Source organism: Aulostomus chinensis, chromosome 16 (genome assembly GCF_037954235.1).
Source record: "Aulostomus chinensis isolate RoL2024-O1b breed Wild chromosome 16, RoL_Achi_v1.0, whole genome shotgun sequence".
Taxonomy (NCBI): Eukaryota; Metazoa; Chordata; class Actinopteri; order Syngnathiformes; family Aulostomidae; genus Aulostomus; species Aulostomus chinensis.
This window is the reverse complement of record NC_141335.1, coordinates 23263644-23281023: the sequence shown is the minus strand read 5'-3', so window position 1 is coordinate 23281023 and position 17380 is coordinate 23263644. Positions and strand designations below refer to the sequence as shown.

General features: G+C 45.7%; 2 protein-coding genes across 5 annotated transcripts in view; one reads left to right on the top strand and one right to left on the bottom strand.

Moving 5' to 3' along the window:
• Positions 1-915: 915 nt before the first annotated feature.
• Positions 916-11912, top strand: fhip2a (FHF complex subunit HOOK interacting protein 2). Of its 2 annotated transcripts, none has more exons than XM_086181068.1 (18): positions 916-1067; positions 2033-2187; positions 3205-3283; positions 4689-4858; positions 5012-5116; positions 5202-5324; positions 5452-5679; positions 5776-5972; positions 6152-6266; positions 6371-6447; positions 6567-6759; positions 7111-7274; positions 7929-8075; positions 8159-8249; positions 8333-8476; positions 8866-9006; positions 9415-9518; positions 9596-11912. In XM_086181068.1, exons 1-18 carry the CDS (start codon positions 1061-1063, stop codon positions 9705-9707), a joined length of 2352 nt encoding a protein of 783 aa, XP_086037194.1. In that variant the 5' UTR covers positions 916-1060; the 3' UTR covers positions 9708-11912. The 2 variants fall into 2 exon arrangements, with proteins under 2 accessions (XP_086037194.1, XP_086037195.1); XM_086181069.1 differs by lacking the exon at positions 916-1067 and adding an exon at positions 1882-1897.
• Positions 11775-17380, bottom strand: part of srfb (serum response factor b) — a 23287-nt gene continuing 17681 nt past the window's right edge. The window contains exons 4-8 of one of the 3 annotated variants that reach the window (XM_086181081.1): positions 15742-15903; positions 15365-15475; positions 14848-15045; positions 14676-14752; positions 11775-13597 (exon numbers count right to left, since the gene is read on the bottom strand). In XM_086181081.1, the coding sequence (XP_086037207.1) occupies positions 13502-13597; positions 14676-14752; positions 14848-15045; positions 15365-15475; positions 15742-15903 (644 nt within the window). In that variant the 3' untranslated portion in view covers positions 11775-13501. Of the gene's footprint in view, positions 13598-14675; positions 14753-14847; positions 15046-15364; positions 15476-15741; positions 15907-17380 lie in introns of all 3 variants that reach the window. The other 2 variants (XM_086181080.1, XM_086181082.1) reach the window with 2 other exon arrangements.

Sequence of the window (17380 nt, the reverse complement as noted above, 5' to 3'; positions counted from 1 at the left end):
GCATTATTTAATGAGTTTTGCAGTGTTTTGTTTGATTTGAAATCATGTTATGTGTTATACAGATTATTGTATAACATACATACATAAATAAATAAATATATATAAATATATATATATATATATATATATATATATATATATGAATATTGGTGCCTGAATTAGCAGAAATAACAGACTGATGACATCCCACTGGTGTAATCGGTGAGAGGGATAATGGAGACCTGACTAGAGTGTGTAAAGCTACTTCTCATGAATAATGAGTGGCTGCTTGCAGGGGCTTAAGCCTGCTAATCAGGTCTGTGTAGGGGGGCTGACGGGCGGTGGACCCTGCTCCATCGATCCCCACCAGCAGCCTGAGAGGTCAGATGCAGTAGGGCACATCCGTGATGGGGAGAGGTCAAAGTCAACGGACAGTGACACAGAAAACAGGCTTTGAGCTTTCAGATCAGACCCATGATAACACACCAACCTTGAGGTCAATATCGCTTCTATCTCCAGCTCCTGGTCTGCCAGGCACACCAATAACCTGCAGCAGCAACAGCTGGAGGCTCTTGATCACCTGACACAAATCCAGGCCACTGTGATGGGAACAAACATCCTCCACCTGCAGCTTTCAGCTGCATTATGCTCAAAAGACAATCTAAAAAAAAAAAAAAAATTCATCTTTTTCCAATGGCAGGCATCTCAAACGCCACAATCCAAATGTTTCACAACCAGTCAGTTATCAGGCTGTGTAGCTTTTAAATAATATGCACCATCCCTAATATAAAAGATGATATTCACATGATTATGGGTGACATGAGAGTATCATCAAAGTAAGTTACAGGCTGACGACAGGAGGCTGCAGCAAGAGTTTCAGGCAGCTCTGCACCGGTGTAACCTACTTACAGTATCAGTGTCATGATCACAGCCTGATCCCTCCGAAAGACGACGCAAATGGGCTCCGTTCATCATCCATCCTTGAACCGAGATCCCCCTCCTACACACATTTAGAAGACTTTTCTCCCATCTATGATATGAAGGCTTCTGCGGCAAAAGATACTCACCTCTAGCAGCAGACATGCCCGGTAGGTAGTCTCTCTCTTTTCTCCGCCGAGATTCACGGGACCAGATGCTCCGTTGCAGCGTGGAAGCAGGGCAGAAGACAGCCTGACAGCCCGGTTCTATCTGAGGACGACTGGAAGTTTTCGTGTACCGCCATAAAACGCAGGAGAACCGGGGTTTGGTAGACTAGACTAGTCTGCGCGATGGAGAGAGCACTTTCTAGCGGCAGGGCGTGTCCTGGAACACACAGCATCCTTCTGATTTTCCAAGTTTTTGTCCATATTTGAACATACTAGCACAGTATGGCGGAGTTCTATAAAATTAAATAATTCCTGTAATTCCTTTTCTGCAGCTTACTTTACCGTTAAAGCGGCGACTAGTGCCGAGGATGACGGTGCTATTCTGGACGCGGTAGTTGGTAAATCAACTTGACAGCCTCTCCAAGTGCCATTCTGTCACATTTTATCCACCAATTTGACAAATATTTACGAAATTTAAATCCTCAACCACTTCGTATGGAAGAGAGCATATTAAAAAAGCATCACCTCAGCCCAATGTATGAAAAATCTTCTCATTTTAATTAATCGTTTACTTATGTCCACATATAATTGACTTTTTTTCGGTTTGGATTTGCTTTTCTTAAAATGCCGTAACCTATATTGCTCAATAACTTGCTTTTGGCTCATTGATTTCCAAGTTGAAAACATTGATTACTCATTGAATGAATTGGCCGCCTGTCCCATTTGTATGCATTGATCGTTTCCACTAATTACACGTCAGTGTCGTGTATTCCTGCGCCCCCTAGTGGTTAAAACCAGTAGTGTTTGGAGAGGGAAGTGCCACCGTGTCCAAAGTGAGCTCAGGAGGAGGATACGTTACTTGTAGACGTCTTGTTTACAGCGGTTGTGCCTATGGCCTGTGAAATCCTGTGGCCAGTAAAGTGTTAAAAAGGGTTTTTTATTGCTTACAATTATTCTTTCGTTACAAGGGTCATTGTATGAAGCATCCAATCTGGATCGAGGCGGTAGCAACAGGAAGAAGAAGATAGAGGAATTCTCTAGGTCTTCTCGGGAGAAAATAGTCCAGTCGAAGAACAAAATGTTCTCCAAATTTACGTCCATTCTCCAGCATGCCGTGGAAGCGGTGAGTCCCGGACAAAAGCACACTCTTATACCTTATTTATTGTCTTTGTGTTATGTTTACTTCACCTGAAATGGGCCTTTGGTCGTCTAGACATCAGATATCATAACGTCAGCATTAGAGATACGTTGCTAACCAGCAGGCTAACTAGCCTAAGCTAATATTAGCACTGTGTTTGTTGTGCTGGTAACATATTTGTCTTGATTGGCTACAGAACGCATATATGTGTTTATTCGTAAACATAACCAACATTTTCCCCCCGGTTATCCCTGGATATCGTCCCTAATCGGTTTTAAATGTACCTTGCCAAGCTGAGCTGCTAGCCGCTAACGGGAAGCGAATGTTGTAGCTAGCGATATTATTTCACCCAACATGATCTCATCGTAAGAAGCGATGTCGAAATGGTGGAACATACTTGTTTCAGGTTGTGTAAACGTCGTAATGGTGGTGTTAGAAGGGTAACCTGGACCCTACAGCTCGGTGAAAAGCTCAGTGTTACTCAGCCTGCTGGGTAAGTTGGCAAGAAACGGTGAGCTACCTGCCCGAAGACAGCTGTTGGCAAGCTCCTTCACGTCAAATGGTTCAAACTATGGTCTTTTGGCTTTTGGCTTTAAGGTACATATTCCAGTCAGCTACATTTAACGGTCTACTGTTGCATAATTGGCTTCATTGGTAGTTTAGATGAGAGTTGTGGATAGCCTAAACCCTGCTGGGACTTTTGGAAGAGGAGAAATTCCTAGAAGCAGCTGAGCTCCGTCTCCCATCTGAGATCTGCACCCAGTAATGAAAGTCATCTTTTCCCTGTACTTTTCCATGGTAGAGTCATTAAAACTAGAAGAAAATATCCGTGAAAATAAAAGGACTGTTCTAGAGGAGCATACATCTTCCCATCTCAACAGCAGTGACGTCAGTCTGACATTTCATTAAAACGATGCAGGTGTAGACACTTTGTCTTTGTGTTAAAACGTCTGTCTGTTGAATAATCATTAAATATGTTTGTTTACTATTTTTCTTTTTCAGCTTGCACCATCGCTTCCATTGCAGGAGGACTTTGTCTACCACTGGAAGGCCATTACACATTATTACATTGAGACTTCAGGTAAGAACAGACATTATGAACAAGAACCCCTGTTGCGGTTGTTGGGAGCGTATCAACAGAGGTCGATGGGCTTTCCAGCTTGTTGCCATCAGTACGAACAACGGCAGTCAAACATAAAGCATTTTCTTTTTGGCTTGTTTTGTTCTCGGCGGCCACAATTATGGATAAACAAGACCATCTAAGAATGGGCTTGTTTATCACCTGATACAATAGCAACACTTTATACAGAGTGAACACAGGTTTTTATAAAAGGAATGAAGACAGTCCAGACAGAAATGCACTCTTGGGAAATATGCGGGGAATGCCATGCTGGTTGAGTTAGCCCTGGATTTCACCAACGCTAAGCAGCTCTAGAGGAAAGCAGTGCTTCGCTCACGCTTGCCTGTGGGATCAGTGCAAGTAGCACTTTAACACTGTGCACTTGTGTCAGGTTACATAAATACTTAGTGGTTAGGCACCGCCATCTATGTTATCGACTCAGTGCTCTTTAAGTCCACCTTCCAGCTTTCCATCTCATCCCCGTTCATTTTGGCGTCGGAAAATCTTGATTCTTTATGACGAATGTTGATGTTGATCAGAGTCTGTGGTTTTACAGAGTTTTGTCTGACTCGTAATTGACATGTGATTTTTGAGCAGGGTGACCTTCATGACTCCACACATTTACTAATCTGATCTGCCTGGACAAGAGTTAACAATAGAGTTGATCAATGTAAACAAAAGTAGCTTTGGCTCTCTGCAGAAAGGAGAAAAGTGTGATTTGTAATTAAAAGAGCCGCTGTGGAGTGTGTTTGAAGACCATAACAACACCTGAACTGGTTCCACATTCTCATTGAATGAACAATTACTTTCCTAGCATAGACTGAAGAGGAGCTGTTGCTAGGAGAGTGAGCTTGCGCAGAAGGTGACATTGGCCCACAGGAAGCAGCCTCCATTGAAGTCGGAGCAGTGTGATGCAAATTATTGCCAAAATTGTATTATTCTTATATTGACTGCCCAGTAATAAAATCTCAAATATGGCAGAGCTTCTCCTGCCAGCTTCTCAGGTCTCTGTAAGAATTACTTGCCAATCCTTGGTGTGTTTCCATTTCTAATGAATCTGAAAATCATGGCATCAATTTTATAAAGAGGAATTTTAATTTTTAAATCTCTTAACAACGCTCAGCGGAGGCTTAGAAAACAGATTTTGCATCTTAGAAACGTTGAGCAGCTGGATTTGAGAGGACTGCTCACCGCAGCTTTGAGGTGTAGCAGCTTTGCTTTTGTTTTTTGAGTTGAACAAAGACGCCTAGCAAGGTGAAATAACTTCAGCCAAGCCTTAATTTTCAACGTGTGATGAAGATGTGCACGTCTCGTGTGTCTGTCCGCCAACATGCTGAAGCTGTGATTGCTTCTTTCTCGGTGTTAGATGACAAAGCCCCAGTTACAGACACGAACATCCCATCCCACCTGGAACAGATGCTGGACATCCTGACTCAGGAGGAAGGGGAACGTGAGTCTGGAGAGACTGGACCCTGCATGGAGTATCTCCTGCACCATAAGATCCTGGAGACTCTCTACACTTTGGGCAAGGCAGATGTAAGGCAGTCATGTGTTGGTAACTTCAGGAATGATGCATCATGTTCCACACGATGTTGAATATAATTCAGTGTCAGGACTCTTAAAAGGTTTCAGCGACAGATATCAGTCACACCCGCTGTAGCATGATGCGTGTGTCTGGTTTCCTCTCAGTGTCCCCCAGGGATGAAGCAGCAGGTGCTCACCTTCTACACAAAGCTGCTAGCGCACATTCGCCAGCCTCTCCTGCCACACATCAATGTCCACAGACCTGTACAGGTGAATCAGGATTTCACTCTTCCTCAGAGCACTTTAGTGCCAGAGAGGTTGTGTAACTGACTTGTAGCATATTCTCCTCCGTCAGAAACTGATCCGCCTGTGTGGGGAGGTGCTAGCTGCTCCGACAGAAAACGAAGAGATCCAGTTCCTTTGTATAGTCTGTGCCAAACTGAAGCAAGATCCATATCTTGTCAACTTCTTCCTCGAGGTGGGTTGCTATGCCATCATAGCGAGCACATTGATGAATATTCATCGTTTGCAGTATTAGAAACTGTAGGAACCTTGCGCCAAACATAGCTAAGCTACTATCTCCTTGTCTGTCGTGTTTCCTGTAGAACAAGTCAAAGAGACCTGAGACAAAGCATCCTGGAGAGGGAGGGGGGGTGAAGGAGAATGCTTTGGCTCCAGATACGGGTCAGACTTCAGTAGAGGAGCAGGCTGACAGCCCAGCAGAGCCACAGGCTGCTGCCACTGCCGCCTCCAGCTGTAGTCCAGTCGGCAACAACAATAACAGCAACAATTACAATCTGGTTTCCTCCCTGCTCAACCTCACAAAGAGCCCGGTGAGGAACCTGAAGACTTCCGGGTCACGTGTTTGTCGTCCCTCTCGCTGTGTGGTGAGGTCGTAATCGTGAGATGTCTGTTTCTTCTTCCCTCAGGATGGCAGGATCGTGGTGAAGGCCTGCGAGGGCCTCATGCTGCTGGTCAGTCTCCCGGAGCCAGCAGCTGCCAAGTGTTTGACTGAAAACACTGAGCTCTGTGAGCTTCTGACTGACAGGCTGGTTGCCTTCTATAAAGCCCTCCCCCAGTCCATAGACCCCCTGGACATCGAGACGGTGGAGTCTGTCAACTGGGGGTAAGTTAATTGAAATTAAGACACCTTATTCAGAACACATCAATAGCATTATTGGAAAAAATAGTCCAAATTTCCTCCGCTACTTTGTTGCCCTGTGATGCTGCTGCTGTTCACTTGTGTTTGATGCCTGTAAATAGCATCAGGATTGTAATAACTTGTTCTCCTTTCTTTCCTTTCAGCCTGGATGTTTATAACCTGAAGGAGGATGCTGCCATCTTCACAGGGAAGAGGGCTCTCATCTCCTTCCTGTCTTGGCTCGATTACTGCGACCAACTCATCAAAGAGGCTCAGAAGGTCTTTAACTAAGCTGAGTCACTGTGTTTTCATGTGTCATATTCTTGACAGCATCTCCACCAACTCAGTGGTTTGTTGCTTTTTTTCTTTTTGGTGTCCTCCAGTCAGCAGCCTCAGTCATGGCAAAAGCGGTGAGAGAAAGATTCTTTGTCTCTGTGATGGAACCACAGCTCATGCAGACGTGAGTCTTGTCTTGACTCATCCATCAATCCTCTTCTCCTGGAGTGTCAGCGTTGTTGGTGTGTTATCAGTGTCAGGACATAAACACCCCTGGTGTGTTTATTTTGTGTTTGCACGTAGGTCGGAGGTGGGCATCCTGACCTCCACGGCTCTGCTGAACAGGATCATCCGGCAGGTGACGTCCGAGGCTCTGCTGCAGGAGATGGTTTACTTCCTGCTGGGAGAGGAGAGAGAGGCAGAGACTCCTGCTACGATTGCCCAGAACCCCCTCAGACATCGACTCATCGAGCACTGTGACCACCTGTCAGATGAGGTCTTTATCATTGTTACCATCCAGGTCACTTGTTCATGGGCTGATGAGGTTCATGGAGGCTCTCTTGTTGCAACCTTTCTTCATCATTGTGTTTTCAAGAATCAGAAATTCTTTCTTGTTAAAAGTGCAGCTCACCATCTCCCTCTCAAAGATTCTGGTTCCACTAATCACATGACGCAGCAAAAGCCATGAATTTTAATTAGTATCTGACGGAGCCGTTGCACACATTTTCATCACAAAAACGTGGGGATTAGTCACCTCTTTGATGCTTCTGTGAGTGAGCAAATGCTCGCCGTGATTCTGTGGGTTTCTAGTGAGCGCTAAGCCGGATTCCTCTGCCTCTGTCCTCAGATCAGCATCATGACGCTGCGACTGTTCGAGCAGCTCATCCAGAAACCCAACCAGCACATCCTGCACAGCTTAGTGCTGCGCAACCTGGAGGAGAGGAACTACCTGGAGAACAAGCCGCAGGAGGAGAGAGAGCCCCTCGAGAACGGCCAGCCGCACGACGCCGTGTAAGGACCCGCCACCGCACTTTGAACCCCCTCAGGAAACTCATTGAGCCTGATACACAGTTGCTGTTGAAATAAAGAGAATGCATCGGAAAATGTTGTGTTGTTCAGACGTGCCACACTTCAGCTTCTCTGATTGATTTGAAGGAAATCTTGTAGCCATAATTGATGCCACTGATGACTGAGAATGAAGTTCATGAGCAGTAATTAGCTTCTGTATTCTTCTCACTGCTTCACTGTGGAATGTGAAAAATCAAAACCAAGACCAACTTGATTGAACACGCAGTCACTGAATGCACCACTGTGGCTCCGGGATTGTCGTCATCAGAGAGGAGAGCTGAAGAGTGTCAAGAGGATTAATATTTAATGGTCCTTTCAGTCATTGTTAGGTTGTAATAGTCAAGTAAATCCATATTTGGAACACCAGGTCGGTTCCACGGCAGAACTCTGATGGCGTGGAGGCTGGTAGATGATGCTTTTCCCCTTTCAGTTGCAGACTTTCATGGCAAACTGAGAATATCGATGTCTTAAGAATTCAATTTATGCATCACGAAGGTCTGAAGTTGATGGATGTGTTCTTCGTCAACAAGAACATCGGCCGTTGAGTGTCTGGGTCAGTTGCGAGGTTCACTGATGGTTGGTGTGTTTTTCCTGCAGAGACCTTGAGGAGGATCCACTCTTTGGCGACGACCTCTCTCCAGACAGCCGGATGTCTGGCTCTGATTGGCTGAGCTCCTCGCCTCCACTCAGTCCCGACCACTCCAAATGTGAGGGGAAGACTGAAGTCCATAAGATTGTCAACAGGTGTGTAGTTGCTGTGGTGAAACGTGTGTGTGTGTGTGCGCGGGGTTTTGTGGAGCATTGCTGTTAAACTGTGTTGCCTGCAGCTTCCTGTGTTTGGTTCCTGATGAGGCGAAGTCGTCGTATCACGTGGAGGGAACGGGCTACGACACCTACCTCAGAGACGCGCACCGACAGGTCAGCGCTCTTCTATTTTCCGTTTCTTTCACTCGTCTTTCTCATCAGTTGTGAACTCACGTTGGATGAACTGCTCTCCGTAGTTCCGGGACTACTGCGGGGTCTGTCAGCGCTGGGACTGGAGAGGAAACCCCAAGCCTTTCGAGAAGTGTAACTTGGAGCTCCCGTTCTTTGAGGGTCACTTCCTCAAGGTCCTCTTTGACAGGATGGGTCGCATCCTCGACCAGGTCCGTTTGGTTTCGCTCACATGCACTGCTTTGTTCAAGCTGTAAACATATCTAGAGTCAGTGAAAGGTCTTGAGCCAGTTTGACATGTACGACCAGATTCCTTCTGTCAGTTTAGATCAACACATTTCCTTCCCCCACCAATGAAAAATGTAGAGATAAAGAGCTGCTGAGTAAGCGGAGTCCCTGTGATGACTTGTAGAACTGATCCTGAATGGGTTTAATGAAGAACCCTGATAGAGAACCGGAGGCTGACTGCAGCTCCAGGAACCTCAGGGCTTGTTTGCACCAGTTTGGACGTCACACTAATGGGCTCATTTTACACCCTCTGTGTGTGTGTCTGTGTCCGTGTCTGTGTCTGCGTCTGTGTCCGTGTCTGTGTCCCCCGCAGCCCTACGATGTCAACCTGCAGGTGACCGCCGTTTTGTCCAAACTAGCGATGTTGCCACACCCCCACCTGCACGAGTACCAGCTGGACCCGTACATCAACCTGGCTCCTGGCTGCAGGTCTTTGTTCTCCGTCATCGTCAGGGTAAGATGGGGCTTCTCTTACCGTTACGGGGGGAGTTTTTAAAGACCTTTTGGAGTTGATTATCAGAATCTTTACATCTTCAACATCTTTGAGCCTGCTTGCTACTGGAAGACACACAGCGTTTAAGATGGAACCCACCGATCTCCTTTGTAGTCCAGTCTTCTTACAGGTCATGTGATCAGTGCAGCTCATCTGTAAACACCTAAAAACTTTCCGGTCAACTTACACCAAACTTGGTGGGTGTAGCACACGCCAAGGAAGAACCTGTAACATAGAGGGGCAGATCTGCTCAACACAGTGAAACTTTGGTGGAAGTTGTGCCCCCCCAAGCTGGTAACCATTTCCTGGTGTGGTGTATCGTACAGGGATTGATTTCTTTGTTCTGCTTCCTGTTCTTTCCTGTTTCAGGTGGTTGGCGATCTCATGTTGAGGATCCAGCGTATCCCGGACTTCACCCCCAAACTGCTGCTTGTGAGGAAGAGATTACTGGGCCTGGAGCCGGAGGGGATCACGTACGTCGCCTGTGGTTCTGTACCCTCTGACCTTACTTTTGTTGGATCAGTTTCTGATCGTTCTGCTTTTCTTCTAGTATCGACCACATGACCCTGCTGGAGGGCGTGATCGTGCTGGAGGAGTTCTGTAAAGAGCTGGCAGCCATTGCCTTCGTTAAATACCACTCGTCTGCGTCTTCCTCGCCATAATCTAGCTGCTGTTCATGCGTCTGCCTCGGCAGGACAGACGGGTCGGGAGAGAACTGGACCTCTGGGTTGTGCCGGCTTCGGTGACACAGGGTCAGCAAACATTACCACTGAGTGGTCCACCCTGAGAGACTGTTGGTGTGGCCCACGTGGTGTCTCACAACCTCTCTGACATCATCATCACAAAACATCTGGTCAGAGAGCACAAACACTGCCCCCCGACCCCCCCCCCCCCCACCCCCCGCCAGCAGAGGAGAAGCTGGAGCTGGAGGAGGATGGAGGTGGAGGTGCAGGGGGACCACTGCTCCTCCACCATCCGTCCCTCACCAGAAGAAAAGACGTGTGTATTTATTTGTAGTCCTGTTCCTTAACGTCATTGCCTTAGTGTGGAACCACACCTTTCAGTTACAGACGATTGTTTCCCTCTGAAAAAGTTCTCTCAGAACCCCTCACGTGTCTGACAGGAAACTTGCCCACTACCCTCCGACGCCTCACACAGTTACATCGTAGTATTTATGATACTACACTCTGGTTTTAAATGCCAAGTCGTCTTATTTATTTCTTTGCTTTCAGGTTGCCTTTTTAACCAATGTTGTATTAAGAAAAAGAAAAAAAACCTGCTTTTAAGCTAGTGACACTGACTAAACTGTCGCTATCTACTTCACGTCTCTCTTTCTTTGTGTCGTCATCACCCAAAGATGTCACCATCCAACGTGTTTGTTCATGAAATGGTGAATGAAGCAAATGTATGTGATATTGCACATGGACCTCATTAAGCTGCACTCGTTTCCATTTTCAATGCTCGCTCATTTATTATTTTTCTAGGAAGCGTCGCGTTGGTGAAAAGACTTTGTGATTTCAACATGTAAATGTTCTCATGACCCAGTGTTCTGTTGCTGGGTGGGGGGTCCTGACCCTGTTGGGGACGCCCTCCAGTGAGGGCTGGTATTTAATAGCAGTATTGGTTTTCCTCTGGGACGGTGCAGACATGTTTGCTGTGTATTATTGCTTCTTTAATCCTGGTCGGGTGTTTATAACTTAAAAATCAGTTTGTACAAGATTTAAATGAGTCTAAATTAAGATGCTTTTCAATGTTACACGTGTGTGTGTGTGTGTGTGTGTGTGTGAGCGTGTGAGAGAGAAAATGTAAAGTCATTCAAAGTTATTTTTTTCCATCACATCCCTCGAGCGCCTGAGCTACATATGCAACTTGCATGGAATCAAATTTGCACAATTCTTTCTTCATCTTTGTTCATAATGTAAATAGTCACATTTTCCAAATGTTTTCTTTCATAAACCAAAAAAAAAAAAAAAAAGAAAAAGAAAAAGAGAAAAGATCTGATGTACCAGGAGTAACATTTCTATTTTAATGGATTGTTTTTAAAAGTCTCGATCATGCACATTTTTAATCGGCTATCTTTCCAACTTGTGTGTACAGTTGTATATTGTGTGTGTACAATAGCAATAGAGATATGCTACCTGGTGTAAATGCATGCTTCTACTTTATTTTTCATTGTTGGACGAAAGAAAAAGGCGGTCGGGCCACCCGAGGGGTCGAGACGTCATGCCTTATTCACTGTGGATCTCCTGGACTCACTCGGTATTTGGGGAGTTTCAGCTTCACTGGGGATTTCTTGTGATCTTGTGTTACTTTGTCGGTTTGTGAAGACGTATAAGACTCTCAGTCTAAATCTGATGCCAATTGATTTTCTTTCTTCAGCTTAGACCAATCACTGTTGCTGCATTTAATCATGTCTCCTCTTCATCGCTGCTTTCCTCCGATCGGTGTGGAATGGGATTCTCTGTCATGGTCATAATTGTGTTGAGGTGCGCGCTCGTTCCCTCTGCCGCCCGGTGCCTCGCTGAGTCATCGGCGTGCCATCACAGCCGTCTCTTGTACTCGGAGGCGAAGGGTTTATTTATTCCTTCTCAGCTGTCTTCATTTCTGCAGATAAACAAATGTGTTCGGTTCCTTTAAGGACAACGTTTTTGTTTTTTTTTCCCCTCCATTCTGATTAAAAAAAAAAAGTTTCCTCAGCCAAAAATGTGGTCATTCTTTAAACATTTCATTATTTTTTTATTACAAAATGTCTGTACAACAAAACAAAAATACACAAAATAACCTTTCAGTTTTCAAGGGCAAAGTGAAAACCACAAATCCTATTGAATAATCCCCTTGAAAGATATTTCTAATAACCACCAGGGACTGATGACCAGGCCCACATCACATAGACGGACGTCTGGTGTGGGTCACTTTTATCCCGTGTCAGGTTCTCTTTGGTTATAAGCCGGCTATGTTCAGTCATCCAGCTAATCCGGTGTAAATTAAAACTCTGGACAGCAGTGAATCATCGTACGTGGTGTAGAAATAAATACTAAATTTCCCTTTTGCAGTGACTTGAAAAGAGGCACTATGGTGCAGAAAAAAGGCGCTCAGTCGAATAACCTGGTTCATTACTGAGGAGGTCCAAACTGCAGTCAGCAAAGGTGGCTCTGATCTACAACACGTAACACTTCCAAGCACCTGAAATGAGTTCGTACTTACAAAAATCAGATTGTGGTTCCAGACAAGGTACCAGATTACAGTCGCGTCTATACAGTGTCATCACCACTTCTCATTCACAGATGCTGCAGCTGGAGTCAGTAGCTTCGTCATCATCACATGAATCAACGTTCTGTTGGAGGCAAAGCTCCTGTGACAGTCATTCCCAACAGAACTCGTTTGTCGGCCTCGGGACTGCATCATCGTCATCGTCGATGAAGTAAACACAATATGAACTTAAATATTAAAGGAAACAAACGAGTGGCTTTTTTTTAATGCTTAAAAATGACCTGTTTGTTTCTACGCTGATGAATGGTTTTTGTTTTTGCTCAAAGTTGCACGTCATTTCCATCAGATTGTCAAGGGTTTTTAACACACATGCACGATTTCTGCACTCCAAAGAGAGTTGCACGAGGAAACAACACACTGCTGTTGCAGCAAAGTCCTAAAATCATAAATATCCTGTTTTTTTTGTGTTTTTTTTACATTTTAAGACAAAGCTCCTATTTGAAGGCTTACAAGTGTCACAATCAAAAAATACAGAAAAACATCCAGCGTTCTGTCTCCGTCCTGTAGTAAAAACCCCCGACAGTATGTCAACTTATGATGCATTAAATTAATTTACATATACATGTAAATAATTCATTTCTTTATGCAAATCTTGTAATGTACATACAAAACCACTACGTAAAAAACAACTACATGCTGATACACAAGCTAAACCAGGCCAAAAATACGAGATATCCTTAAAAAAAAAGTATGTACATTTCTAAACATCAATAAGCGTCTCGTCACCCATTTACAAACCTCAGATATACGCGCGCACACGTGCGCGCACACACACACGCACACACACACACAAGCGCGTTTGTGCACAATTAGCTCACACTGGAACATTCAGACAAACGTCTCTTTGGCTGGTGTGAAACTCTGGCACCTTGCAGTGTGTGTCATTACATTTTCAATGAAAAAAAACAGAAAACACACACACACACACACAAAAATAACACCATCTAACCGCATAGAAAATATATTTCCCATGATGGATGTAGTGATACATTTCCTATGCATTTGCGAATATATATATATTTATATATCAAAACATACTGTATAAGGGTCAGCCACACATATGCCCTTGATTTTGTGAGTATATGTATGATAAAGTCACATTCAGAAGTGTGATGTGTGTAGGAAGGCAGCAATAAATAAACAGGTCAGTCTCTGCGCGTGCGTGCTAAACAGCTGCGGCCGGCCATCAGTCACTCTTGGAGCTTTGCGCGGCGTCCAGATTGACCACCTGCAGCTCCGTCAGGTTACTGCTGCTGCCGCTCGACTGCTGGCCAATCACCATCTGGAACACAACACAGCTACGTCAGCAGGGGGTCCGGAGATCTGACAGTACAGCCAATCAGCAGCCATTCCACCAAAACACCCTGAGAACATGGCGTTGCTGACACACTGCATGCTGATGGTGAAAATGACACTCAGCAGTATTCTTAAAAAAAAAACAAAAAACAAAAAAACTACATCCTACTAATTTAAACCCAAACCTCATCTTAAAAGTTTTTGGTTTTTTTGCATTTCAATTACTCACAATTCTTGATGCTTGCATTTTTTTCATTGCTGCATGACATCTTTGTGACTCTAGAATGCAGAAAGAGCCGGTCGTGTCTTTGTCCAGTGATATATTCAGGAATCCACAAACACTTTGATTTGACCTAAAAACGAACAAACCCTTCCAGCCTGCAGCGACCGTGAACATCAACTACTCAGCGCTAACAAAGCAGCTCTAAGTGTTCGTGAATTACTGAACATACGGCTGAACAAAAACGACATGGATTATACCGAACGATTCACTCAAGTGTTTGTAAATTGACGGGTTTTTTTTTTACTGTTTTTCAGCTGACGACTCTGGGACACCATTAGCATCAAGCTAAGTATACGTGGCTGGCTCTTTCTGCGTTGTGGAGTCACAAAGAAGCTATGCAGCAGCGAAAACGTGAGCTCCATTGTACTCAAGAATACTTGACATACAAAAGATGCTTTTTGGGTGAAGTATTGCTGTAATAATTAAAAGCTACTTCCTTTATTGGAGGTTATGAGATGTATTTGATGTAACATCATGCAAAGTAGTTGCTCACCGCAATCGGTTGCACATAATCAAATATCATCATGTATGATATAATTTCTTTGATAAGACAACACTAAAAGAACATACAGGAAGTGACTTCCATGCACCACTACATGTGTGTTGTGTGTAGTCCTGTCTGTGCGTGTGCGTATAAAACAACTAGATCATCCACATTCATTCAGAGGGGCGACAAGCCTCCGTGTGAGCTGTTAGGATGCATGCGTGCACTCGCGTGGTTGCATGCCGGTTGCAGAGGGAATATGAGAGTTTCACTTGTAAAATGCAGATCTTGCCGTACTGGGTGAAGCTGCACCGCTGAGACTGGGATCTGCACCGTGCCTTGAGGTGCTGTGAGGAACACCTGAGGGACGCCACCTTGGGGGTGGGGGGGGGGGGAGACACACACAAACAAAAACATAAGCTAACATAAGCTTTGGTCATACAAATGATCAGCCAGCTGATGGCGTTACCTGTGTCCTGGGCCTGTGCGTGGGACACCTGCATGGCTGACGTGCCCTGGGAGAAGGCGTTGAGTACGGCGAGCCCCCCGTCAGCCAGCGTCGGCGTGGAGGTGTACATCACTGTGTGAGGACTGGGGTACATCATGTGACCCGCCACAGATGTTGGCATTGAGGAGGTGACGATGGTTGCTGGGAGACTCACCGTTGCTGGAGGAGAGAGGACATGTCACACTGAGGTCAGGAGGCGTGTGCAGGTGGCAGCCAGCAGATGGTGCTGTGATCTTTGAAATGGGGCGTCACTGTTCAGTATGCAGCGACACAGTAGGAACACGTTCACAAGGAACGCTGATCCTTCCTGACAGCCGCCGGATGAAAAAAAAACAACAGTTTTACAGCTTGTAACCCCCTTGTTTCTGGTGTTGGGAGTAAGAGCTGCTCTAGATTGTCCCATTACATGAACTGAGGTGCTGCTCTGCATCATTACCTACAAAACCAAATCATTCGGGGGGGCGCGCGACACACATACCGGTGGAGTTTGTGGAGGTGTGGGATATCTCGGGGCTGCTGTCGCTGTTGCAGGTGGACTGGGTGTTGGGGTGGACCTGGATGGCCTGGAGTTGCTGGGGAACGCCTGCTCCTGGAGACGCGCAGAGAACACCATCAAACAGTGGACGCAGGGACCCCCAGCGGGCCGGGCCACTGGTGGCGGCACATTAATGCAGCTAGTAGAAGTTGTCACACGAGTGACACTAGTTAGGTGCATAATTATGAGTCACAGCAGTATGAGTCATAGCAGTGGCAGCAGCTTGATAGTGATGATGATGTTGAGGATGATTAGGATTAGTAGAAGCAGGCAGTGTAGGGGGTTGGGTGGGGGGGGGGCAGACAGGCAAAGCAGATCACCTGTGAGGGAGACAGCAGCAGGGAAGCGGAAGACAGCCTGCTGTCCCTGCTGGGGCTGCGGGGCGGCGGTCAGGGCCTGACCATGCTGCCCCTGGAGGGTCAGGGAGTGCTGCTGCAGCTGGCTCAGAGGAATGGTGGGGGTGCCGGGGGGGAGAGGAGTGCCTGCTGATGGGGCACACACACACACACACACACACACACACACACACACACACACACACACACACACACACACACACACACACACACACACACACACACACAGAAGGGAAGGGAATAGGGAATAAGACTAAATGCGAAGAGATGCTGAAGCTCAGAAAAAGTGCTCACATTTTTTGCAAAAGATTAGTTTGAGGAGTCATCAACAACCTTCAGTCAGATGAATACAGACAGGTGAGAAAGCAAGCAGCGGGTTGGAGGGTTTTCTTGTGAAAGGTCAGTGCAGACTTTAATACCTTCACTCCATTCATACTCACATAGTCAAACAATCTGATGAATTTTTGGACACGATGTTGACATTTAAGTTGACTATTCAGCCTTCAACCATGTCGGCGAGGCGTTTCAGAACATAAGTACATGAATCAGCCTGTTACAGGACATGAATGTTCACATACTTCCTGCCGGTGTATCACCCACACTCAACCCTCACAATTTGTTTTACAGGTTTTGTGTCTTTGAAAACCAGGTGGTGCATCGCGATCCTGATGCGTAAACATCAATGCATGATTTCACACCAGTCCCCACAGTCTCTGAATCCTCTGTTGTGGACATTCCTACATCGTTGTAGAAGCAGGGTTTTCAATGCTCTGTGTGTGTGCGTGTGTGTGTGTGTGTGTGTGTGTGTGTGTGTGTGTGTGAGTGTCAGCAGGATTACCCAAAAACTCTGACTAAAGTCATATTTCACCAGACCTGCTGGAGTGGTTGAGCGTGGGCCAAAGGAAGAACCCATTAAATAATTGGTTAGAGCAGTTTAACGTTACAACAACTAAAAAGCATTTTTTAACATCGAGTTTGGCTTGTTGGCGTAGATTAGCACTTTCACCATATTAGAACAACATGATTTGATATTTGAGAATAAAATGTGCACTTTCTGTCAGCAGAGCAACAGACAACATAACATGATGGTCCAACATCTCATGTACGCTGGACTCTAATGAACTGAAACGCATTTGAGGAATCATTGTCCTCATTTCCTTAAGGAAGGAATTTGTCATTCATACTGCTATTTTCTAGGGGATTTATTTTCTTATCCAATTTTGAAATGAATCCGTTTCCAATATGACGCACGTGACAGCACGACACCTTCAGCGATACCCTCAGGTCTGGTCATATGCTCCACTGACAGGTGCTGCAGGCCAGCCCTTTCAAGCTGTCCACCAAGGAGCTTTTAGTGTGGGAGGGTGTGTTGTTCCACCTGGCACTGCCGCTATGTGCCAGACAGGTGGTGAGGAGGAGAGAGAGGGAGCTGGCGGGTGGGCGAGCAAGGCAGAGGGAGGGTGGGGTGTGGGGTTGTAGGAACAGAAGGATGAAGAAGGAAAATGGCAGAGACGCCGCCTGACTGTCATTAAACTGTCAGTCAAAATATCACTCGGGCTGAGCTAGCGGGCATCATGTGTCTGTTCAGCTGTGGGCTGGTGAA